The sequence below is a fragment of the Chlorocebus sabaeus genome, chromosome 9 (assembly GCF_047675955.1).
Source record: "Chlorocebus sabaeus isolate Y175 chromosome 9, mChlSab1.0.hap1, whole genome shotgun sequence".
NCBI classification, from domain to species: Eukaryota; Metazoa; Chordata; class Mammalia; order Primates; family Cercopithecidae; genus Chlorocebus; species Chlorocebus sabaeus.
In genome coordinates, this window is record NC_132912.1 from 89,956,352 (window position 1) to 89,983,716 (window position 27,365).

The 27,365-nt window shown below is 38.8% G+C and overlaps 1 protein-coding gene across 13 annotated transcripts in view; it reads right to left on the minus strand.

The window, feature by feature from the left end:
* The window catches only part of SGMS1 (sphingomyelin synthase 1), a 315,346-nt gene that overhangs the window by 18,594 nt on the left and 269,387 nt on the right, over positions 1-27,365 (minus strand). For 11 of the 13 annotated variants that reach the window (XM_073019152.1, XM_073019158.1, XM_073019156.1 and 8 more), the window contains 2 exons: positions 22,036-22,889; positions 5,789-5,906 (listed from right to left, as the gene is read on the minus strand). In XM_073019152.1, coding sequence (XP_072875253.1) covers positions 5,789-5,906; positions 22,036-22,658 — 741 coding nt within the window. In that variant the 5' untranslated portion in view covers positions 22,659-22,889. The remainder of the gene's footprint in view (positions 1-5,788; positions 5,907-22,035; positions 22,890-27,365) is intronic. The other 2 variants (XM_073019159.1, XM_038009230.2) reach the window with 1 other exon arrangement.

Sequence of the window (27,365 nt, forward strand, 5' to 3'; positions counted from 1 at the left end):
TTATTTAAAATGAAAACTTCTCTTTTTAAGTGACAGAAAGTATTTAGTACATTGCTATCTTTACTGAAAAAAGAAAAGAATAGTAGCAATGAGAAAAAAGGAAAAGCAAAGACAGATTTAGGATGTGAAAGGTTACTGGAAAGTATATGCAAGAAGTAGCAAAAAAAAAGAGTTGAGAACAAACGAAAAGGAAATTTTTAATAACAATCAGAAACTGGAAGACAAGCAGAAAATTATGCAAAATCAAGCACTGACAATTTAAGTTGCACACCATCCAACAGGATGGCAGAAAGCTATTTTGGTAATGGAACACAAGCCATATCCTGAAATACTGATAAGGTTAGTAGGAGCTAATCACAATATCAAACTTTGTCAGTATGGAGGGCACCTGGAATACTCTGCTACCCAGGAAAGTGAGAAAGAACTGAAGAAGGCCGTAACATCCTAAAGAGCAATGAGTCTGTTGCCTTTTAAGACTGAACTTGTGCCAGCATAGGGACCTGTTAGGCTGATGGTTGTGACATTACAGCTCAGCAGCAAGTCAAAGGAGGTGGTTTCATCTTTCGAATCTGTGCACTGCAGAAAAGCTGACAGTGGCAGAGAAGAATATGAAGGCTGTTCTGTTGTTGTATTTGTATTATATTGTTCCACTGAGCGATCAACCTCAGATGCCTCCCAGACATAACCCTGTCCAAAAGTGGGCTGTGTTCAGTTACGTCTGAGGCAAAAATTAAAACAAAACAAAACAAAGCAAAACATGTTTTTCAAGTTCAAGAGAATCATTTCACTGAAAACTCCATATTGGATTAATGCACTAGCCAGCTGAGTGTCCCTGTCTTAATGTAATCTCTCTCTTCTCAAAGCTTTTCAACTCTAAGGTCACCATGGAGACCACAAAACACGCCCAAACATGCATCTCATTTTACTGTTTAGTCACTATTAGATTAACTCATCTGATTATTATAATGAGAGTCGAAAACAGTGTAAGTTATTTCTTCTCTTCTATTAGCATTAGGCTGCCTGTTTATCTGTTTTTTTTTGTTTTTGTTTTTGTTTTTTAATTTTAAGGAGTTTGTTAAAACAGGAAAAACCTTACCGACAGGAAGCTTACACACCAAAGAATTCTCAAATATTCTGCCCCTTTTCTAAAAAAAACAGTATCATCAACAGTTGTAACAAGATGAGAAGAGGTTGTTTTCACGATGGAACACACGGTCTTTGGAGCTATGATAAGCGTAACATGGGCTAATCAAGGTATCAAAGCCACGCACATGTATACCACCATGGGATATACCAGAAATTTGCAATCTAGAAACTGAACACATCCACTTCCCTTTTCATTTCCTTTTCCCAGGGGCTTATTATTATTGCAGAAACATTTATGAGAAGCCCACTTTTCCTCAAAAACTGATCATCTCAAAGGATGATTATTTCTCTAAGTGATTACATTTTGTGACGCGTATACTGCCATCGAATGAAAGAACAGTAAGACCAATTTTTAGAATCACTACTGTATACTTGTTGGAACATTTTTCTTAGAAGCTGCATATTTTGAGTACTGGCATTAAGGGAAGCATTAAGTACACTAATTACGGGTTTTAATGGCATAGTGAAAGCTTAAGTTCATACGACTGTATTAAACAGGAAGTCATATTCTAAAGCTCAACTCTCCCCCCTTACAGTTTAGTGATGATTGAGTAACTGTCAGAGTATCCACCAAGTGACAGGCCTTAATTGGTGTCTCGAATCATGGAATATCCAATTCTGGAAGCATTGTGCTTTCTGTGTCTTGTCTCTGGGACTTCTCATCCATATCCACAGCTTTAACCACCATCCAGAATATGATGATTCACAAATACTTATTTTCCAGCCCTGATATTTCCCTCAGCTTTAGACTATATTGCTAAATATCCTGGACACCACCACTTAGACATCTCACAGATACTTTAAATTCTGTGTTTAATCCAAGTCATTAACCCTCATTTCCTCTATACCATGCCATTATACCAGAGGTAAAATCCAGTCTTGAAATCTTTCCCTATTCTCATTCCCTGCATGAAATCTACTATCAAGTTGTATTGATTTGGTCTCTTAAATATTGCTCAAGTCTGTTTCTTCCTTTCCATCCATCCTTAGGGCCAGTAGCTTAGCCTGAGGCCCTTATTACAGCATTTTACACATTTATTACATAAGTTACAAATTTAAACTAACAGATTCTAAGGTGTTTTCCACAAAGGTAGGAACTATATTTACCTTATTCATGCCTCATACTCTAGCACCCAAAGCACAGTAGGTCCTTAATGCATGTTTGTTAAATCAGTTCTCACTGGATGAATAAGAGTCTAGGGACTGAAGCATGATGACAATACCAAGTCCTCTTCTTACTTCTGTATAGCACGTTACACTGACACAGACCCTAGAAACTGTCTCCTTTCACACCTATAACTCCTTAAAACAGATTTCAAAAAGCATCATTAGCTCTGCTTTGCCATTTAGGGAGGGAACTGAGGCTCTGAAAAGTTAAATGACTTGCCCAATGCTAGTAAGTGGTTGTGTAAGACTGTCTTAACCTTGACTTCAGTGTTCCTTTTACTATTAAGTAAATTTGTATTTTTACAGGGGCAATAAGTTCCCTCTCTGTACAATGGTTCAGAGACAGATTGAAGATTCAGTGGCGATGATGTTCAGACATCAAATGGAACTTTGGCCAGAGTAACTTTTAATAAGATTCCTCTCACTTCTGATTCCCTTAGCCCTAGGTATTCTAAAGTAGGCAAAGCTGTCCTCTGAGGCTTCTCTCCAGTGTCACCCTTTTCTCTCTTCAGATACTCGTTCTCAGTGGAGGATTCTAGCCCTTGCCTGACCACTTAATTTCTTAAGCTTGATCTGCCATCCAAGAGGCAGCACCAAGCCTTGGAAGCCTTTCCCAATTCTTGTGCCTAGCTTCAGAAATCTTTCTGTTCCACCTGGCAAATGTTCTGTTAACAAGCTAAAATTGAATCTAATTAAGTCTGCAGAGCCAACTTTCTATTCAGAGGAAACATAGAGTGACACAAGGCACTTGACACCACAAACAAACAAACAGATAAATCCAGAAAGTGGGATATCCTATAGGACAATTAATCTAATGTCTACAGGCTACTGGCAGAGGGGAAAGGAAGAAAGGACTGCTCTAGAATTATAGACTTAAAAGACAGAACAAGTAAATGTAATATAAAGATTTTGGACCCTAATTTATACAAACCAACTGTAAAAAAGGGAAAAGCATTTTAAGACAATCAAGATATTCCATCAACTTGTAATTGCTGATATCACAGAATTACTATTAATTTTGTTGAACACCAATAGCATTATGATTTTGTACTAAAATGTCCACAGTTTTTAGATGCATACTAAAGTATGTGGAGGTGAAATGACATTATCTGGGAGTTGCTTTAAATACTTCAAAAAGAAAAAAGAGAGGAAACAAATGTTGCAAATCTTGATAATTATTGAATCTGAGTGTTGGGTTTTTGGGAGTTCCTTATACCAGTTGGGATACATGTGAAAATTTTCAGAATAAAAAAGTGTTTTCGGCCGGGCGCGGTGGCTCAAGCCTGTAATCCCAGCACTTTGGGAGGCCGAGACGGGCGGATCACGAGGTCAGGAGATCGAGACCATCCTGGCTAACACAGTGAAACCCCGTCTCTACTAAAAACACACAAAAAACTAGCCGGGCGAGGTGGCGGGCGCCTGTAGTCCCGGCTACTCGGGAGGCTGAGGCAGGAGAATGGCGTAAACCCGGGAGGCGGAGCTTGCAGTGAGCTGAGATCCGGCCACTGCACTCCAGCCCGGGCGACAGAGCAAGACTCCGTCTCAAAAAAAAAAAAAAAAAAAAAGAATAAAAAAGTGTTTTCTACATCCTTTCTTCCAAGAGTCTTATTCTACAAAATAAGCAATTAGATTTAATGAGTTTTAACTAGTACTTTTTTCCAAGGTGTGCTAATATTTCACCTCCTACTGTTTAAGATTCTAGTTTCCAGAAGATCCTCATAGAATGATGGCCCTACTTGGGATTTCTGGCAACACAATAAATGAGCAATACGTTTGAGTTTGTGCACAGTTCCCGCTGCTACTTCTGTGTTTACAAAGAAAACTCACAAGCTATTCTTAGGCAAAGAATCTTGCTTAGATATGTTGATGACTCAAGCTGACTCTGTAAGAACCCATGGCTCACCAAGTATGGGCTTGCCAGCAACTGGTGGAGCTACAGTAGTCCTCAAGAAGAAACAAGTTTAGAACCAGAGTAGGGAGAAAGGCTACATGGTACGGCCCCTCAATACTGGATCCATCTTCAACATGTGCTTGGCCAGAACCTACATCCACCTACCCCTTGGTAGCAAAATTTCCCAATGCACAGACATTTTAAGGAGTTGAATTAAACTTAGGTGAATATCCTAAACTGTCAGTTTACTGCTGAGAACATGCTGCTTATCAAGCCAGGCTCCCAGCAAGAGTCCACATCCTTGGATTTTCAATGACAAGATATTCCCTATAACCCAGGAGTTACAGGTGAGTGCTTGAGAGCTTTCGCAGACAATAAAACCAATGTGAAGCTGGCTTCTTTGGAAGGGCAAAAGAAACTGCAAGAAGGAAAGTGCAGAGAGGCAGAATGGCTGATAGAGAAGAGTGGAATGTTGAGAACATTCCTTTTGTATGACAGCTCTTCTGGAGCTAAGGAAGTAGTGTATAGCAAAAAAAAAAAAAAAGAAAGAAAAAAAAGTTAAGTAAGAAATGAGTTATCTCTGTAGGCACATACGTAAGTTTAGGAAAGAAAGGAGTCACAGGAGACACACAAATTAAAGAGACCCAAAATTTCATATGATCAAATTAAAAACCCAGAGTGAATTTTTCAGCTCTCTTTCCAAAGGTTCTATCAAAGAGAACATCTCTTCTGGGAGGAACAGAAGTACAAAGCAATGAGACTGAAAGTGTTTGGCTGTTTCACCCACACAGGTGTCATGCAAAGAAATGATCTCAAATACATCAGAGTATACTATATTTTCTCCCACCAAAAATCAAGAAGAGAAATTAGCCTCTTTTAAAAAAATGCATTAAAGAGCTTTAATGTACATAAATATTTTAACAATAAAATCTTCTGCTAGTTATTTCATAGAGTTCCAATGATCACCCTAGTTAAAAATTCTTCCAAGGTAAAAGTTAGGAGGTGAAGAGGGTCACGTGAATCTGATGGAAAGGTAGAGATAATAAGAGAGGAATAAAGTTTATTTTTAAAAAGACTTCTTTGTTACTAGAGAAAATCGATAAGGCAAATATATTACCCTAGAGAAAAGTGATCTTATTTGGCTTGGTTGAGAACTGCAAGGAGATAGGAATACTTTCTCTTCCTGGCTCTGCTGGAGGGATTAATAGAAGGAAAATGGAAAAAATATCACTTGAAACTGAGCTCTCCCTCTGAGAGACAGGAAGCATATAAAAGCTTCTGGATGCGTGTCAAAGAAATGAGTGATATTTTAAAAATTTGGCAGGAAACCAAGGAACTACACAAAGCTTAACTGCTTCCAACACACAAACTAGACCACATATTTCCCCAGTTGGGAGGCACTGGCAGGACTTAGAGATTCTGGGAAGGGTGGGGCTGCCTGGCCATATCATTTAGTAACATTCTCAGATGGAGGAGGGACTCCACTGTACTCTGAAGAAATGTTTTCCTGCAACCTCACTCAAAGAACCCCAGGGCAAGACGAGAAACAAACAGAAAGGGAAATTACAGCAAGGAAGAGTTTACCTTCGGAGAACAGTTGAAATGCATACCAGGTACTGGGAGTGTAGTTACATACATTGTAATACACCGATACAGGTACAGCGTGCCAACTATGCAGAAAAATCTTCTGCTAATAATAGACCTAGAAAAAGGGAAAAACAGGGCAGATTCTCAGTCAAGAAATTCTGTAGGTTCATTTACTTTAATTTTTCAATGACTCAATAAAAACAAACCCCAGAAACTACTTGAGAGCTTAAAACCAGAATGTTCTAACTATGGCTAATACCAGATTAAGACAAAGATTTTGAGAACAACGTTGTGGTGCTTTTTAAAAAATATATTAACTGGCCAAAAGCGTTTAAACCGGTTTATATTGCTATTAATTAGGCTTCATGAGGCCTTCAACCTGAGTTGACGTTCAACTGTTGGACATACAAGTGGAGCCCACTGTGATTGGTCAGAACCCACTTAGTATCTGTGGTTAAACATTTAGACAGTATCTTTTCTGTCATCAAAGGAAGATCTTCAGAAAATCAGAATATTAGAATGAGAATTTAAAATTTTATGCCATTTAATGGGTCAAAGATATTAAATAATTTTAGTTGTACATCCCAGAAACTGATTCTCTGAGGCAACATGATACCAAGAAAGAACCTATGGAAAAACAGCGTTCAACCTCATCCCATTCCCTGACCACCACTGCAGCTTGGGATGCACGATTTACTTCTCTGAATCTCAACTTCCTAAGAAGTAAAATAGGGACAACAACATTAGAAATAATGTCTGAAAAATTCCTACCATATAGTAGGTACAAATGGTAGTTATCAAATGTATAGATTAAGTGGATGAATACAAATATAAGCAAGAATTAGAAATAGTTTTATTAGTTATTAGGTTCTAACAAAATTATTTGATATATACATGTAGGTATGTATCTATTTATATACATATACATGTATATTGAGTTAGATAACTTCTCCTAATATAAAATTCCACGTAAGTTTGTACAACTTAACCTCATTAAAGTTTGGTGTATTCCTGAACAAGAACATTCTTTCCCTCTCTACCTCTCTGTTGTAGTACCACAGGCCAGAGTCTTGTGGGTAACCCTGTGGGTCTCCTCTTCCTTAACCTTGAGGAGTTCAGATTTTCCTAAACAAGGAAAATTTAGAAACAGTGGGCAGGTGTTCCTCTTAGGAGCTTGGCCATTCAATCATTATCATTATATAGTGTAGCTCTAGTTTTATGCAGGATGGGCATGCCTACTGAGGTGTGGCAGCCAGAGGAAAATTTGTTTCATGTGTATTTTGTTCTAACAAGAGAAACAAAGATATGTCACTCATGTGATTAAAAATTAATTTTTAAAAACCATAGAATTATATCAGCATTTTATCCACATCTGCACAGCCTATGTATGTTACTTAGGTTTTACGAGTAGAATTTGGGTGTTGGTCTCTTTACCTAGATTTGAGAAACTGGGTCAGAATTATTTATGATAGAAGCCATCTTTGCTTATTTTCTCTCAGTCAAGCTGCATATGCCTCCTCCAAAGACATGAATTTATTCAGCATAAAAATGTCTTGACAATCTATATGCCTCTAATTTCAAGTAAAATAAGAAGCACAATTAAATAATATAAAGACGGACAATACTAGAGAAGAATACCAGCCTATAAATGTCTTTGCCAACAACACCAAAAAAGAAATATCAAAGTAAATTTTACATTGTAAGACATAATGGTCATCTTTCTTTAAAAGAAAACGCCCTCCTTAGCCATCCTGCTCAAGTGAACAGAAATAATTCTCAATTTCACTTGAACTGTATGAGAAACACTTAAGTCAGCACACTTTCAAGTCTAGATCTGCTGAACTCTTCACAGGAAGAAAAACAAAATTATTGCTTTTGCTAAAGATTACTATCTTAAAATCACTTTGCCTGATTATTTTCTGGCACACAAAAGGTACACATACACACACACACCACCCCAATAACTATTTCCATATTTCAAACTTGAGTTACATGTGAGTACCAATGGAAGTGATTTCAGAATTATCTAAAAATCCAAGAATGAGGTATAAAAAGATGAGAAAAGACAAATATATAAAATTGCTTTAATTAAAATATTGAAGGTTCAGTCACATTTACTATTTGACTTAAAGTGAAAGAGTCAAATGACTTTGAAAACTGAAATTTGACATTTCCATGTGAAATTGTCAATGTTAACAACAAGGTGACAAGTTAGAAGTACTTGTTTTTAAGAATTTTCTGCTCTTTGGCATTTAATCTTTTTGAAATTAAGCTTAGAATGTTTTTGGTGTATAATGTTAAACAAGGATTTTCTACAACAAACTTTAACAGAGTATAAAAGTGTTTCAAGAAATTGTATGCACTTCTGGGCGTTCACTTCCTTAATCAAAGAATTTCATACACTTAGAATTCTTATTTACTTAAAGGTTTAAAAGTTCAAGATATGCTTTACAAAAACTCACAAAAGAAATGTTAATGAAATATTCCTAGAAATTAAGCAGATGCCAACAAGAAGATGCATGGTGCAATTTTCAAAATCACAACGGTGCTCCCCTCACATGGGATACACCTCTCCTTCCACATTCAAAAGAAGCCAGTTTCCCATCAGCACACACTTGGCAAGGACTATCATCTCAGAGACTTGTGTTTGGTCACGTTTATCTATTTTTCTCCCAGGTGTTAGAGCACTAGGCTCATTATTACTTTTTCTGAGAAAAAAGGAAAATGTATCTATTCAATTTGATTATAAGGAAATATGAATAAAAGTGTTAAATTTTATAGATCATTATTAAGACTTACTAAAATAGCATGTTATGTCCAGTACATGCTAGTATTTTATTAAGCTTTTTTATATTCCGAATTTTTAAAAAATTGCTCAGAACTTGACTAAATACTACCAGCACTAGTGTTTTTGACATTTGGTACAATGATCTAAAATTCTGAAGAAAGGTCAGGCATGGTGGCTTATGCCTGTAATCCCAGCACTTTGGGAGGCTGAGGCAGGTGGATCACTTGAGCCCAGGAGTTCAAGACCAGCCTGGACAACATGGCACAACCATGCCTCTAATAAAAAAAAAAAAAAAAGAAAAATTAGCTGGACATGGTGGCATGTGCCTGTAGTTCTAGCTACTCCGGAGGCTGCAGTGGGAGGATCACTGGAGCCTGGGAGTTAGAGGCTACAGTGAGTTATGACTGTACCACTGCATTCCAGTCTGGGTGACAGAGTAAGACCTGTCTGTAAATAATAAATAAATGAAAAGTGGTTAAAAAAAATTACTATAGTGCAAAGTAAAATTAAAATACTGGAAAAAGTTTGTTTTCCCATGAGTTGTCTCTTTCAACTAATCCACAGTAGGAAGACATATACAACTCTTTCAATGCCCAGACCTGGCCTCCTAGCTCTTTCTGGAAGCTATTAGCTTTTAGAGATAAATAGGACTTGACAACAGTACAGTGGAACTAAGCAACAATTCAAAACTAAGAGGCAATACACAAGGGAGAGCACGTGTAACTAACACAGATTTGGGAGACTCGAATCTCTGGAGCAGTCATGGAAGAGTAATGATTCAGGTCTCTGATTAGTGATTCCAGTTGTAAAACATGAACGGACAGATAATGCATTACTGAGCTGTATCTTTATATAGATGCTAGTTTTACCTTTAACTAAGGCTCACCTGGTGCCCTTGACCACCTCAATTAATTTCCTTAGAAATTAGCTTCCTCATCAGCAAAAGGAAGAAAAAGACATCACTTTCTTATGAATCAGAGAAAGGGGTGACAAAAAAACTGGAAAGGCCATGAAATAGCACTGAGAATAAGCATCAAAATAGTCATATTTTTCTTAATATATAAGGTTGAAAATGAAATAGTTTTGTTTAGAGCCAACGACCACACTACTAAAAAACAAAGTTTCTATTGAGGTATTTCCCCAGGCATGGTATTACCAACAGGAATTGTTTTGCCAAAGTTCTCTTATATAACAAGCTCTGTGTCATCTACTTCTTAAAACCACCCGGCAATGCATGGATATGATCCTTATTTTACAGATGGGAAGAGTGAGGTTCAGAGTTTAAGCTGAAATATAAACAAAACAAAAACATTCAGGAAACTGCATCACATTGTGTAACACTGTGTAATAAATCTCAATTTTGAGTATTTATAGCTGAGCCAACATCCTGTCCCATTTCAGCCACATTTCAAAATCTACTTAATGACTATATTAATAAAGTACTGAAAAAAATTATTCTAGCACACATAGCTATCTAAAATTAAATGTGTCTATTTTTCATTATTTTTTGTAGTCTGTGTCCAGTTAGATTTGCTTATTATCACTTTCCTCGTATATTAAATCAGTCATTCTGAAATGTCGTCCATTTCTCAACACTCTATCTCACCTGAACATCCACAATGATCTTCTTTCTACCTATTGTCCTTAACACCACTCTTGCCTCCTGCTATGGTCTGAATGCTTGTGTCTCCTTCCCCTCAAATTCCTATGTTGAAACATAATCACCAGTGATTAGATCACAAGGGCAGGGTCCTCAGGTCTGAATTAGTGCCCTTATAAAATAGATCATAGAGAGGTGGGCTCACCCTTCTGAAATGTGAGGACACAGGGAGAAAGTGCTATTTATGAACCAGGAAATTGGCCCTCACTAGATGCGAATCAGCCTGCACCTTGAGCTTGGACTTCCAGCATCCAGAACCTACAACTCACCCAGTCTACGATATTTTGTTATTGCAACCTTAACAGACTAAGGTAGCTTCCTATTTTGAAACAGTTAAACAGGTATGTCCCTTAAAGCCTTCCAATGGTCATCAAACTCATTTTAATAAAATCCAAATCTTTTCCCAAGACACTGAGGCCCTATATCTGGCCACCTTCCTCTAGCCTGCCCTCTGGCCACCCTCCCTATCATTCTCCAGGATCTATCTCAGCCCAGTGCCCTTGGTGCTCTTTGAACACAGCTTGCAAAGTCCCTCCTGCCTTGAGTAGGATCTCTGTGCCAGCCATTCTCTCTGCCTGGATTCTGCCTTCTCCTGGGACACTTGCCTGTCACTGATACATTCCATTCAAATGTCATCTCTAAGAAAGGTCCCTTACTCTAAGGAAGCCCCTGTTCCTCTCTATCCCATCCTCCTATTTTAATTTCTTTACAGCCCTCCTGAAAACATTCTGCACCCCTACGTTCCATATTCTGTGGAAGCTAACTCCAAAGAAATTCTAAAATCTGTTTTCCTTAATTCCTCACTACCAGCACCTGGATTCCCTGGATTGTGACAACTCCCCTCATAGGTTTCTTCAACTACCTTCAACATGACACCTCCTTTGTTTAAGTCTTTTTTTTTTTTTTTGGTGAGACAGGATCTTGCTCTGTCATCCAGGCTGGAGTGCAGCTGCTGCATGATCATGGCTCACTGCAGCCTCAATCTCCCAGGCTCAAGCAGTCCTACTGCCTCAGCCTCCCGAGTATCTGGGACCACAGGCGCAGGCCACCATGGCCAGCTAATTTTGAAAAATTTTTCTTTAGAGGCAGGGTCTTTTCATATTGCCCAGGCTGGTCTTGCATTCCTGGGCTCAAATGATCCTCCTGCCTCCACCTCCTCTGTCTTCTCATAGATGTGAATCCCACTGCCAGGGGCAAAAAGAGCCACTCACTGTTCCCTGAACACAAACTCAATTTCTTGTTTTTGCCTGCCAGTCTCTTTCTCCGGCCTCTCACATGATTATCTCTGCTATAATCCTATGCATCTACCTCATGGCTTCCAGATGTCCTCAACTGGACAGAGATACTTCATCCTCTCAATTCCTTCAAATTTTGTTTCTACTGTATGGTATTTTTAAATAGTGAGACAGGCATCACCATTACCAACAAAGGTAACGTCTCATCCCTTTGTGCACTCTTAAGAAGACTTGTGCTTTCTTGTCTTTTAGTCCCAGGGAGACTTATACCTGTAATACGATAGCAGTACCAGCAACACTATACAGTTTTGTGCTCTAGAGCTTTACTTCTTATTCTCTCTGAAGTCCTTTTCTACTTCTTCCTACAAATATTTGTTGCTTAAACCCTTTTATATATCTGCCAGAAATACTCTGCCCTGATGCTCACTGTCCCTTCACTCTGCATCCTTTCTGCATTCATATTTTAATTCAAAACACTTGCTGAGATTGCTCCATTATGCAACCAGAACTGCAAACCCCTAGAGACTGGGGCCTGTGAGTTCTGTATGCTTCTCTCTTCTTTCTAGTCTCATTGTTCTGTAAGGCCTTTCCACCCATCACAGCCTCAGGTATCTCAATGGCTACAGACTCCATTTAGGAAAACTCAGGGCTTAATTTAGTACTTTAGAAGAGAAAATTCTAAGGAAACGTTAGTAAAACAAATGAAAGAACAGGACTAAACATGGTAGAACAAACAAAATAATCAAAATAAATGCTTGCCTGGGAGATTTAGAACTCATTTAATAATTCTTAGGTACCCATACAGGGTAGATGGCACAGTTCATGAATCAGGAAAATGAGACATACCTGTGCACCAGTCCAGAAATGTGTCTGTACATATACTATGCATTTTTGCTTTTTAAAATCCAACTCAAAGAAAATTCACACCTTTGCTATTAATTATTTTAACAACATTCCTGTTTAGCATATGCCATTATTCTATTTTACAGAAGGAGAAATTAACGTATGAAGAATTTAAGTACTAGCCTGGGGCCAGAGAGTAAGTCAATGAAAGTGTCACTACAAAACCTAGGTCTTTCTAGACTTTGAATCAGCTGCTCTTTTCACTAAGGAAATTAAAATGCTACTTCCAGAGTTATATACAAGTTATAACAGGAAGTAAAGAAAAAAATGCTAACCTATAAGACATGAACAAAAACATCAATACTATCTACTTGAGATAGTTATGTAGAATTAAAATCAAGTATCCTCCAGAAACTGCTAAATAAAACTGTAAACAAAAGGTGTTATATTTCTGTGTTGGTATTTTAGGCTACCAACAAAAATAATTTATGTATATATGTGTACATATGTGTACACATTAGTGTATACATAGAATACATTAGTGTACATAGAATACAAATGTGTATATGCATACATGTGTGTTTGTGTGTGTGTGTATACACACCCAGATCTCTCCTCATTCCTTTCCATCATCAAAACTTATCCACCTTGAATCATATTGTTAGGGGCTTGCTTAGTCACAGCCAGCAGAACTGAACAATTAATGTTGACTCTTGGGCTAAGGGATTATCCTTAAAAGTAACACTGTTATTTTACCAGGGGGTTTCTGAAAACATAACAGACACATCACCAGCAGTCACTAACATTTATTGAATTCTAGGCACAGTAACTACCATGTGCAACACATAACAAATTTTAGTGTCTATTAAAATTCACATAATGAATATACACGTGCTATTCTAAACATGGGAAATACAGCAGTGAACAGAGCAGAAAAACAGCCTGGCTTGTGGTGCCTGTGTTCTAGTGAAAGAGGCAGACAATACACAGGTAAAGAAATAAGTAAAACATAGAGCATGTTAAATAAGTGCTAAAGAGGAAAACCAAGTAAGAGTCTCATTAGGGGAAGGGATGTTAGAACTGGGGGCTAAGTTGGTCAGAGAAGGTCTACCTCTGTATGATGTATCAACCAGGAGGTTGTGGGAGAAAATTCCAGAGGCTTGTGTATATCAGTGTTTGTTGATCATCAAGGGAGTACAGGGCATGAGGCCATGAGGTCTGGGAGGACCTCTTAGGTCACCATATGAGGACACTGGCTTTAATGCCCTATGAGGTGGAAGAAGATAAATGTACTTTGACTTACTCTGTCTGCCAAGTTAAAAGGCCATTAAAAAGAAGCAAGACCAGGTAATAACCTAGGTAAGAGATGAAGGTGGTTAGACCTATGGCAGCAATAGAAGTGGTGAGGAAGGTCAGAGGATCACTTGAGCCCAGTAGTTCTAGGCTACAGTGAGCTGTGAGCTATGATCATGCCACTGCCCTCCACCCTGGGGGATGAAGTGAGATCTCATCTCAAAAACAAAACAAAACCCAACACATTTGGGCTGAGCACTGGGAGGAACAGAAATGCCACTGGTGGGCTTGGGAACCAGGAGGATGCCAAGTACTCTATCAAGTGCTTTGTGCATATCATCTCGTTCAATCCTCAAAACAGCTTTACAGAAACTATAATTCTCATTTTGTAGGTAAGGAAATAACACTACTACAATACTCAAGTGACTTGGCCAAAGTCACGCAGTCAGCAGGGATCTAAATCAAGAATGATCTTCCAGTGTAAGACTGAGTATAACCACATGCTTCACCACCACAGCCATGGCACTGACAGGCTGGTGGGACTGACAGGATGTGGTGACTTCTAAATCAGATAATGAGTAATTAGACAGACATCCATGATGGTTTGCTGAGAGGAGGAAAACAGACAATCCCTGGGCATGCTGTAAAAGAGAAGGCCAAAATGACACCACTTAAAAATACACGTGTACACGCATTACTCATTTATGAGCACATGCAGAAAAATATCAAAAGTTACATGAACCCAAATATGAGCATTGTTTATCTCCGGTGAGATGATAAGTTGGTTTGTTTTTGTGTTTATCCTTATCCTCTAATCTGCCTACAAGTCAAATAGATGGGATTACTAAATTTAGAGAAAAATCTACAATTTCCCTATAATTCCTATGGCTCAGTCCAGTATTTAGGTTATGGGACCTAAAATTGTAAAAATTAGAAAAGGTAGAAGCAAAGAAGACCATCAGTTCACTAACATGAGAATGAGAGACGAGGCACAATCTGGGACTGAGTCCATCATCGAGCCTCTAAAGTGTCCTTCCCCACTCCAAAAAAATGCCCTCGGTAAACAAAAAGATGACAGAGAAGGCATAGCGAGGCCTGCAAGAGGCTAGGAGATCCAGATGATCTGGGAAGAAAAGGGGTCAGAGAGGTTCCCCAGGAAAGGAAAGAAAATGGGATCTCAGCTCAGGCTCTGAGTCTAGATAGATAATAGGTCAGAATCAAGAGAGGAGAGAAAATGTACTAGAAACAGAAAGAAAAAGAATAAGGTTCAGCATGCCTGGTCAGTGGTCTTAAGTGCAGAAACGTGACTGAAGTTGGTAGCAAATGAAGCTTTATCAGATTAGTAGTGAGTAGGGCCCACTCCACACTTAGGAGGTTCCGGAGCTATGACAGAGCTAAGGGCATTTTCTACAGTCTACAGGGAATTGCAAAAATGGACAGCTATCAGAGTTGGCAGATCCATCCTGAAACACATGTACGTCTCCCAGATGGAACCCAATACATAAAATTTATAATTAAAAAACAGAACTCATTTGTTTTTATTCTATCTGTCCTATGCATGTGGCATCTATGACACTAAATCTGTTAAAAAAAAATACATCTCCACAGGACAGGTGCCTATAATACCAGGAAATTTACAGACTGGATGCATTTTGAAGAGCCTTCAGTGCCCAAAATATGCCACTGTACGATGCTGGGCAAGTCAATAGATTCTCCAAGTCTCAATTTTTTTCACTGAGAGAGGAGAATAACACTACTTGTTTTAAGGGTTGATTGTATCAAATGATACAATACACATTAATGCTTATTACTCTAAAATCAGTTGGTTTGGAACCTGCCTCTTGAATAGGATAATAATTTTGGACAACATGGATTAAAAGGAACACAACAAAACAGATTTTGAGTAAGCACATAATTGATGCAGCTACATGTGTGGAGGGAATAGAAAGGAGGGAAAGAGGTAATCCCTGAGCACTTACCTTGCTTCACTGCTGGAGAGAACTATTACAGCTTATCAGGGAATTAAATAATGGGTAAGTATCCAAAAAAGCACCAGTAATATGAGGGAATTTTATCCTGAGTTTCATACATGGATGGAGTTTAGACAACACATTTTCAAAACTGAGATGTCACTCTGAGAACAAATATTTCCCAGAATATAACCCCCATTCAACCGTTTTGCTAGCTGCTATATCCCTAGCACACAGTCTCCAATAATTTTTGGTAAACAACTAAACATAAAAATGTTCTGAAGTTCCATTACAGACTACCGTTACAATCTACAGTATAAGACTAATATATAATAAAGTGAAATGACCCCAAGAAAAGGCTCTTCTGGAACTAAGAAAATAAATTCTATTGAATAGAAACCCCCCACTCTCCCCCACTTCATATCAAATGCTCTCTGTATCAAATGCTTTTAAGAACTTCAATCACAACCATCGAAGACATAAAAACAAGAGAAAAATTGTTGACAGTATCTGTGGGTCATAAACTACCTTTGGGAACAGAAGAGGAGTTAAGTACTTTGATTCAATCAACTTAATAAAGAAACTCTGATGGAATTAAAATAGGGTAAAATGAAAGATAAATGTTAGTGGAGAATCTAGTATATTGAATAAAACACAAACCAAAAACAATCAGATTAGCATCTGACAAAAGCAACTGCCAATCAGTACAAAGATTATGTCCTTGGAAATTAGATTCCATTCACAGAAGACAGGAAAATGCTATAGATAAAATCTCTTATGTTGGCAGATACCCACTTAACAAATAAGGCCCCACAAACGTTTAGCAAAGTTTAAAAAAAAAAAAGAAAGAAAACTCTTCCCCAAAGTGACCTCCACACATTAAATACAGAATGCTAGTAAACTTCTAAAAATCCATCCTAGTTCTCTCAGCATACAATCCCAGAAAAGCCACACTGGAAAGTTGTACCTGTTCCTTCCTGCAGGATTAACAAAGCCCCTAGAAACAGTTCTAAAACTTGATGTCATGGCAGGTCCCAAGCAGGATCTGTGGTCATCATTTTTCTTCTTTACTTCCTTCCCTTTTGGCATGGGATCAATTTTCAGAGAAAATTGTCACCCACTAAGTGACCATTTCCATTTCACCAGCCTCACTACAAATCAATGGGACTGTTTATGCTAGAATGTTTTACCACTGAGTTCTCTCTACCCCTGACCCCAACCCATAACCCAACTGTCCAATGGTTTCTTTTCTTTCTTCAAATCTTTTTGCCACCAACCGACTCATATACCCTGTGACATTTAATTTCTCCTTATGCAACTGCCTTATGCTATTCCTTTTAGACAAATGTCTGACCCAAAAGAAGCTATGGTAGAAAACACATATCAAGATACACACCTGACTTGACTTTGCTCTGAAATAAAATATATTCAAACAAAGTTGGAGATTTCCCCAAATTAGTAAATGCTATTTCCCCACTAAATTCCATATACAAATCAGGGATTCACAGAGACCCCCAAAAACCTCATATGAGAAAGATACTGCAACAGGAGTCAGCCCTGTCATTATAAAAGATGAGACACTCTAAGTGTCATGGCTTCTAGAAAGAGTTCAGCCCTTCTCATTACCCTTCCACAAAATTTATCACTAAACAAATGTTAACTGAATCTAAGTCATGATCATCTTCTACCTGGACTACTGCAATAACCTTTTTTTTTTTTTTTTTTTTTTGAGAGTTTCACTCGTTGCCCAGGTTGGAGTGCAATGGCGCGAGCTCAGCTCACCGCAACCTCCATGCCCTGGGTTCAAGCGATTCTCCTGCCTCAGCCTCCCGAGTAGCTGGGATTACAGGCAAGTGCCATCATGCTGGCTAATTTTGTATTTTTAGTAGAGATGGGGTTTCTCCACATTGGTGAGGCTGGTCTCGAACTCCCGACCTCAGGTGATCCGCTTGCCTCCGCCTCCCAAAGTGCTGGGATTAGAGTGCCACGCCCAGCCTGCAATGGCCTCTCAAACCAGGCCCCCTGCTTCAACTCTTGCTTCCCTAATCTCTGTAACGCAGCCACATTCTTTTAAATGCCAGTTTCATTCTTTTAAAACACCAGGTTTTTCGTATCCTTCTCCCCAATGACTTATTGCCACACTTGAAATAAAATCCCAACTCCTTATCCATCCACGGCCCACAAGGCTAACACCTCACTGACCTCCTGCATCAGGGTTCTCTCCCAGCTAACTCAGCCACATGGGCCCTTGACCATTCCTCAAATAAGTGCCAGAACTCTGCACTTCCTGTGTTTCCTGCATCAACTACTCTTCCCAAACACATGCATGGTATTGTCTCATTTAATTCAGATGTCTGCTCAACCATCATCTAATCAGAGGACTCTGCTTTCCGATCAGTCTAAAATACCAGCCTCTCCCCCACTCTCTCCAACACTCGCTAGTCCTTTGTACTGCTTTTTCTCCATCACACTAGCCAATATCATGTATTCATTTACTGCCTCCCTTACACTGGCCAGAATATAAGCTTCACGAAAGCATCGGGATCCTTTGCTCAGTGTAGCATCCCCAGGGCCTCTCAGTGCCTGGAATATGGTATACTGCTCAATAAATACTAGATGAATGAATGAATGAATTTTAGGTGAGCATTTTCTATGTGCTAGGCACTGGGATAGAAAGGTGAATGAATGATGAATAGAATCTAGTTCTTCCCCTTGAGGAACTTACAATTTAGCAATGAAGGAGACATATATACAACTAATAGAATGAAATGTGATATGGGCTTAACCTGTTTGAGGAAAACTGTGGAGTGGAGTAGCTAGAGATAAGGCAGGAGAGATTGGGACCAGATGCTGAGGGCCCTTGAGCTTCAGGCTAAGGAGCTGTTTCTCCATCTGGGCACCCACTATGGAGTTCTAAATAGAAATGGAAAGAAGAGATGGATCTAAAATTAGAACCGAAAGAACTTAGTGACTATCTGGATAAAAGGAACTGAGGAGTTCTAGGTTTCTAGGAAATGCCACTGGCCAGATAGAAGGAAGAAAAAGTTGGAAGAAAAATATAGTAAATCTATTTTTACTCAAGTTGAGTTTGAGGAACCTATGACCACCACACTAAGTCATAATTTCTCTGGTGACTTGGAAACTCTATAGTCCTGCTCCTTGGCTAAGAAAGTCACTTCTTCAGGTGTTCACTGTGTCCCAGTAGAGCTGAGCCACACGTATCACACATAGGTGCCACTGTGTTAGCCATGATTTAGCCATGCATGAAAAATCCTTACATCTTCAGCCTTCATCAAATCTGTAAGTTTAATATGTTCTTTATCATGCTTTCTTAAAACAAGGGATACCTGTTTTGCAGTGAAGTCTGACACAAATGCAGAGATTTCCCAGGATTTTTTCCTAGTCAGTGGCTTGAAAGTCCAATTCTAAATGGGGAGACAACATTATTTACAATTTTAAAAACCAAAAAAGTTCTCAAGGACAGGCATTATTGTCGCTTTCCATTCTGAGAGGTCATGGAAATCCCATGTGGATTTATGTATATATATAAACATATATTCATACAGATATGCAGGGGAGACATTAAGAATGAAAGGAGGAAAAAATTTAAGTACAAAAAAAAATCAAAACCTATGTTTAATAGTAAAGGACAATTGTTTACAACATAAAGATAGAACCAAATGTCACAATGTCACAAATTCAATATTAAGATTTTCCAGCACCTCAAACATTTGGTTAAAGGGTTTGTTGTTGGGATTTTTTGGCCAAATTCCAGTGATCTCATTTCTTAAGTGATCCTCCATAGTTTCATCCCATGATTCTTCTCTAAAAAGTAGAAGATACTGAAATAAGAAGGAAGGACTGATTTTTTAAGGGATCCAGGACTTTTAAAATCAAAGTAGAAATATCCTGTTGGGAATTACTGGCCAAATAGGCTTAATTTGGAGAAGTCGTATAAAACAAGCTCCTAAGTGGCACACCTCCTAGTGGAGATTGGGGATGGGGTCAACACTCAGAAGAGTCAAGTACAAAAAGAGGGAGAAGTTAACTCTCTGCTAAGAATATCCCATAAACAGAAGGATCAATTTCTCCAAAATGCCAGATAAATAAAACTGCTATATTGCAATAACCAAATAACTAGAAACAAAGTGTTCCTCTGACACTACAAAAGATTTTAACCTTCTCTATGAGAGCCAGGAAAAGGTAGTTTATCCATCTTCACTGCTTGATATGTCATCTGTATCTTTCTTCCTACCTCCTACCTGTCTGGGTGGGCCAAATACACTGAAGTGAGGTCACAAGGAGAGAGACAGGAAACCAGCAATGGACCCCAGTAGAAGGACAGGGTGGACGATGCTTAGGATGATCATGACAACTCTGCTTTCATTTCCCATATCCCTATCCCACCAGAGGTGAAAATCAGAAAGGACTTAGTTGGATGCATTCTGGACACAAACGCTCTGAAGCTAATAAAATTCAAATATAATTGGCCCATCCAATTATGTTAGAATCAAATAAAATGTGGTTGTATATGACAACAGAAATCATCTAGACTGAGACGCTATTATTTTGTGAGAAAAACAAGGCTCCTGAGATGTAAGGATCCACCCAAACCACTCAGCAAGTTGGACATACCTGAGGCCAGATCCCAGGCTGCCTGCGTTCCAGCACTGAGTTAATTTTGTCAAATCAACTGGTTTCTTGCTTTGAGCAATTTAAATACATAAATGACTACAGTACTGGCAATAAGTACCAGGAAAACACAAAATCATAAAGCTTAAAGAGAAACAGATTTGAGGAAAACTCCCTGTTGGGAAAATTGTAATTATTAATATACTTCAAGAAAATTAGTTTCATGGTTAGAAATTACTTAAAAGTCACAGTTCTGTGAAAGATTCAGATTTGTAACTGTTAAGACTTACTCAAAGTTATATTCTGGGGCAGTAAATTATTTGCTTGAATACAAAAACCTTGACGAAAAACCGGAAAAGGAGCAAACTTAACAAAAACAAAACAACAAACATCAGGGAAAACCCAGGAAGCATAATTTGAGTTGACCTTGCCTTTGCACAGTACTGGCATTTTGTTCCAACGGGATTTTAGGAAAAAAGTTTAAAAGTCAAAAAGGCAAAAGCAGAACTAAAATTTGGCAGCAAAAATAATGCACTTAATAAACTCCAAGCATCTTGTATTTCTAAAGCCTATTCCTATTTATTATCCTCTTAAAACTAAAGGAACAACAACAACAAAAAGGTCTTCCACCAAATTAAATGCAGCCCAGACCATCAATTCCATTTCAGATTCACCTTGAACTCTAGGACTGTCAATCTGTCTGTAAATAAACACTGATCAGTTAAATGGCTTTCTTTATACCAGTTAAGACCGTCCATCCCTGGGAAAGTGTCAGGAACTGCTTTTATTTCAATTTGCAGGTATATAATTTATCAGGTTCAAAAAAAAAAGAGTCCTTATAAAACATACTAGGAAAAACCTTATCATTTCTGTCAAAGAAAATTCAGCATGAACTCTCGGTGTGCATTTTGTTTTCTTGCTGTAAGATGAATTCCTTAATATTTAACCACGTGGTGGATCATGAAACACATTCCACCGGACAGAAACTCAGCTCTTTAACAAACCAATTTCCAACCCTCATTCATGGAAACCATAAGGTGTTCCTTTAAACTAAGGAGAAGATCAAACATCAGTGAAGGGACAATGTAGGCAACCCGAGTCAATAGCCTGTCTGAGGGGGTCCATGCTGAGTTTACAGCTTCGGATGTGAAAGGCTCCTTGGATACACCTGAAACTAAGTGGGAGTTGCCTACTTAACACTCTGAGAAATTTGAATGCGACAATCACATGTTGCTTTTAGTAGTAGTAGAAGGTGGGAATCCATTTAGGTCCATCCACATCCCACCTACCCAGAGTCATACCCTGAGGGTACTGTTTTCCCAACAACCCAAGCCACTCTGGAAGAAGTGTTCTGAATTCTGTGTGAAACATCTTTAAATACATACTGCTAAGGCTCCAGATATCTGACTCTGTGTGGGAAAAGCTATGCAGCCAATTTATAGTGCTTAGGCCAACTGTCGATTTATTTAACAGGTTAGTAACACCAACCAAGACTAGGTGGTTGATCTGTTGTTCAATAGCCTGTACTGTCTGAAGATGTCTGAGAGTTTTCTTTCTTATCAAGTGAAAACAGAGCATCATCTCTAACGGTCTTATTCATCATTCTGTATGAATCTTGCTTAAAAGAGGCAACGAACAGCATTTTCTTTTAAAGCTTCCAGACAGTAAGTTAGTCCAACAGGGTATGTGTTTAAAAAAGAAAAAAAAAAAAATTAGTATGTTTTGATCCCAACAAGTTGATAAATTTCATTTATAAATAATAATTAGATGTTTGGAGTGCAAATCCCATAATCATTGAATCTTAGAGCTTTTACTTGACTTACTTGTATTTTAAGAGCAGCCACTGAATTAACCAGAGTCCTACAAGGATCATGCCATTAATTTCACAAATGGAAAAGGCCCACTGCACCCGGTTAAAATGGTCAAAAAATGTGTCCGGTAGTGGAGGCTGCACCTCCTTAGGAGGTACTCGTTCATGGACGACCGAGATCATCACTGTGGTGAGAACAAAACAGGAAAGTGCGTAAAGAAAGGCCAGAAAAGTCTTGCCCCACTCCATGGGGTACTGAGAGCGCTCCAGTTCTGGCATGGGGATCTTTATCATCTCTTTCCTATACCCATTTGGCATCCCGTTGGGTTTAATCTTGATGCTGAAGCTGCCATCGGGGGTGGGGATGTCTACGCCAATGTTGAGGTGCCCGTTGGCATGGCCGTTCTTGTGTGCTTCCAAATGGTGCTCCATTTTCAGGGTTTCTATCATGTCCAGGAGCCGCTGCCCGTTGTCAGAGGAGACTCGGCACAAAGGGGGTTTTTTGAAATCCTCTTGGGTTAGGTTGATCAAGTCCTGGCCTGTGAAATGCTCCAGAGGCTCACAGTATTCTGGCATAGCATTCTCCAGCAGCCAGTCTGCCACCTTCTTGGGTGACCAATAAACCACTTCCTTCATTGTACTGGCAGACAGCAGGCAGTCTCCAGCTCACTCTTGGCAGGTCAGCAGTCACTGTTCCGACAGGGCAGGACACTGTCCTGCCTCGGCGCGTTCATCCTGTGGGGCCTCATGAGCAGAGACTTGTTTGGCAAGATGGTCAGGGCGGTTTTTAAACACCTCATGTAGCTGTCCAGGGTTCCTGAGCGCCCAAGCATTAATTCACCTCATTTCTGAGCAGGATTCTTCCTTCTGTGAAAGCAAGAGAAGATATCAAAATACTGTACTTCCAAATTACCCCTCTCAAAATACAAAGCCTTATATACATAAGGAAAGTAGAAAACCAGTTATTGGTAAACTTAATAGTTTTCAAACGTATTCATTTCAGGGACCACTGATTTCCTGGTTATTAGTCTTCTGTGACACACATTAAATTGGATCTGAAAATGGATGTTGTCAAAGGAGACATATTTTATATAATTTCCAGTGGTCTATTTTCTAAGAAGCAATTTGGCAGTGCTTTGGACACTCTTCAACCTGGTCAAGAGACCAGGTATTCTCTTTGTCCTTACAAGCTTCATGAGATAATTTAAAAGAATAAAATATATTTGCTTACTCTACCTCGTGAAGAATGTTTAAAAATGTACATTAACATACAGCAACTCATAGAATTGCTGAGCTTCAAAATCAACTGGTTTAATTCTTTTTTCAAAAAAAAAAAAAAAAAATCAGTGAATCCCCTCTTCCATATGTGCTTAGGTCCCAAATGTATAAAAGATCTACAAATGCCGCTGCTTGGGTTGAAGCACAGGTGAAGGGCCAAGGTCCTGACGGCTCTGTTGATCTTTCTTAATCTCAGCCCCTCTCGGATTCTGTGGGATCCCACGGTTTAAAAATAAAGGATCTGATCCAACTTCTTCATTTACAAATGAAGAATCTGAGTTCTAGAAATGTCAAGAAACCTGCCCATGGCCAAGAAGCAGTCGGCATAGAAGAGTTACAAGTTAAGTTTCTGAGTTCTAGCTCAGTGGATGTACTTATTAAAATATTTTACTATGTGAAAATAACCAAATGCATATCTGTAGGGAAGATTCTAAAGTAGGATTCAAAATTTTATAAATTTGTGCATAAATAGAAACATACATGTATAATGTGTATATATAATACATATAACTGTAATTATGGCTAACTATGGTACACAGGCTGAGAATCCCTAATGCTAAAATTCAAAATCCAAAATGCTCCAAAATCCTAAACTTTTTGAGAACTGACATGATACTCAAAGAAAATGCTCATTGGAGCATTTCAGATTTTTGGATCGGGATGCTCAACTGAGTGCATTCTGGAAATATTCCAAAGTATCCCCAAGATTGAAATCCAGAACATTTCTGGTCCCAAGCATTTTGGATAAGGGATACTCAACTTACATAATATTGTATAAAACAACTGGAAAGAAATATATCACATATTAACTGGAGTTATATTTAATGATGGTTCTGTAGGTATTTTCTACTTTTCTCCACTTATTTTTCTTTAATAAGCATATATTACTTTTATAACAATCATACAAAATGAAAAACAAGAAAAGTTAAAAATAAAGACCTTAACAAACTCCTTAACAAAGCATAATAATAGCTAATGAAATGTGGCCTTTGGCAGAAGATGGACCACAGTTTGACTCTTAGCATCTCCCATACATAATCCATTATGTGAGTTTCAGCTTATTCACCTCTAAAATGAAGATAATAATAAAGTATTTCCTTCACAGGGTTGTTGTTGATATTTAAGAAATCATATCTGAAAGTTCATGAAACATAACCTAGCTCTAAAAGCAGTGATTTTCAAATGGGTATGTGGGTACCCATATCCTTTTGTTTTTCTTCCTCAAATTATCTGTCATATCCAGTAGCCACTGTCCACTACATCTCACTATGAAAAAAAAACTCTATCTACCAGTGGGCTATTTTTTTTTCTCAAATGATGACTGTTGCAAAGATCTGGAGATTTAAGGGCTTGAAATGCTATTCCCCTGAGTATGTTTTTGTGAAATAATAATCTGATAAAATCTTCCAAGCTTTTTAAAAAATATATAGTCAAATAAGCCTAGGAATGCATACCGTAATCTCTCCTGGGGACAGCAGTATGCATTAGGATGTTAAAAGCTCCAGGAAATCCTCCAATTAAGAATCTATTTTGAGAAAAGATTTTTCAAGCTGACTTCATCAAGGCTATCTTACTCCTTGCCCCTTTTCCTACAGGACTCACTTCTACTGAATCCCAAAATCTTTTGCTTGTCAGGGGGAGACAGGGTCTTACTCTATTGCCCAGGCTGGAGTGCTGTGGCGCAATCATGGCTCACTGCAACCTCTATCTCCTGGGCTGAAGTGATTCTCCCAACTCAGCCTTGCAGAAGCTGAGACCACAGGTGCATGCCACTGTATCTGGCTAATTTTTAAAATATTTGTAGAGATGTGGCGGGGTGGGGGCTCACTACGATGCTTGGGCTGGCCCATATCCTACTTTAGAAAGAATCCCATCTTACTCTGGGAGTCCACTCTCAGTTTTTCAGTCCATTTAACAACCAATCAAGTGGCAACAACAGCTTTTAAAGATATTCCAGACTTTGCAAACAAACTGGGTATTCCCTTCACAGAACTTTCCCTGTCACACCTTCCTGTGACTAAGTGTCTGTCTAGACTCCCCTAAGAGCTTATGAGTGAATGTGAAGCAGCTACAATGCTAAGTACCCATAGATCTACATGCCCAGGGCTCAGAAGATGCTCAATCAATGTCTGCTCAATATCTTCAAAAATATTCCTTAGACCTAGTAATGTGTAGATGGCTTAATGGAAAACAAACCTGCTGAAAATACCACTGACAATGAAAATGGCTGTAAAACAATTTGGATGTGCAAGGAGATTAAGATGGGCATTCTCCAGAGAAATATAAAACCAAAGTACATCTCTGACCACTTAAAAACCATCGTAAAGAACTTCAATTGCCACCGGTACTGCCCATGAGTGTCGAGAAGATACGCACACCAAACGGGAGTTCTGGCAGAAGGTCAGGAAGAAAAGGGGACCTCCTTGGCCTCAGACCCAAGGCCTCCCCTCAAACCCTCTCCAGCAGAGTTAGGAAAACAGCCAAAGGAATCCTCAACATCTTGAAATGGGTATGAAAACTCTAAAGAAATATTCTCAGTGGAGTGCTGAGGCCCAAGGGAGATGAACAAAGGCTTTTCACCTAGGTTCTTCATTTCCCCCTTGCCCAGCACAGGAAGTCAGCCAAGATAGGAAACTCCCTGAGAACCACAGGGACCAGACAGAAGCCAAAGTGTTATTTTAGTTATCTCTGATGGGAGGAAGAGTCACATAATCTCTCAAGAGATCATCAACATTTTAAGAAATATTTATTTATTTATTATTTTACTTTAAGTTCTGGGATACATGTGCTGAACATGCAGGTTTGTTACATAGGTATACATGTGCCATGGTGGTTTGCTGCACCCATCAACCCATCATCTAGGTTTTAAGCCCCTCATGCATTAGGTATTTGTCCTAATGCTCTCCCTCCCCTTTCCCCTACCCTATGACAGGCCCCAGTGTGTAATGTTCTCCTCCCTGTGTCCAGCTCCCACTTATGAGTGAGAACATGTGGTTGTGGTTTTCTGTTCCTGTGTTACTTCGCTGAGGATGATGGGTTCCAGCTTCATAAACCCATAGCCAATATCATACTGAAAGGGCAAACACTGGAATCATTCCCTTTGAAAACTGACACAAGACAAGGATGCCCTCTCTCACTACTCCTATTCAACATAGTATTGGAAGTTCTGGCCAGGGCAATCAGGCAAGAGAAAGAAATAAAGCGCATTCAAATAGGAAGAGAGGAAGTCAAATTGTCTCTGTTTGCAGATGACATGATTGCATATTTAGAAAACCCTATCATCTCAGCCCAAAAATTCCTTAAGCTGATAAGCAACTTCACCAGTCTCAGGATACAAAATCAAAGTGCAAAAATTACAAGCATTCCTATACACCGATAATAGACAATCAGAAAGCCAAATCATGAGTGAACTCTCATTCACAATTGCTACAAAGAAAATAAAATAGCTAGGAATTCAAATTACAAGGGATGTGAAGGACCTCTTCAAGGAGAACTACAAACCACTGCTCAAGGAAATAAGAGAGGACACAAACAAATGGGAAAACATCCCATGCTCATGGATAGGAAGAATCAATATCATGAAAATGGCCATACTACCCAAAGTAGTTGATAGATTCAATGCTACTCCCATCAAGCTACCACCGACTCTCTTCAAAGAACTAGAGAAACCTACTTCAAATTTCATATGGAACTGAAGAAGAGCCCGTAAAGCCAAGACAATCCTAAGCAAAAAGAACAAAGCTGGAGGCATCACGCTACCTGACTTCAAACTATACTACAAGGCTACAGTAACCAAAACAGCATGGTACTGGTACTGAAACAGGTATATAGACAATCAACTTTAAAATAGGAAAAAATCAAATGCTAGGAGTCAATTTAATAAGGGTCCATCAAGTATCCATCTGGCATTACAAGCATGGCAAGCACACATCTAACAAAGGAACTCGAATCTTGCAAAGGTGCACCCATCAGGGCCTCTTTGAGACACTGAGACAAATTAATGGCTTCTATTAACAAACTGGGACAACAAAATTATTCCTTCCTTAAAATAACCCGTTTCCCCAT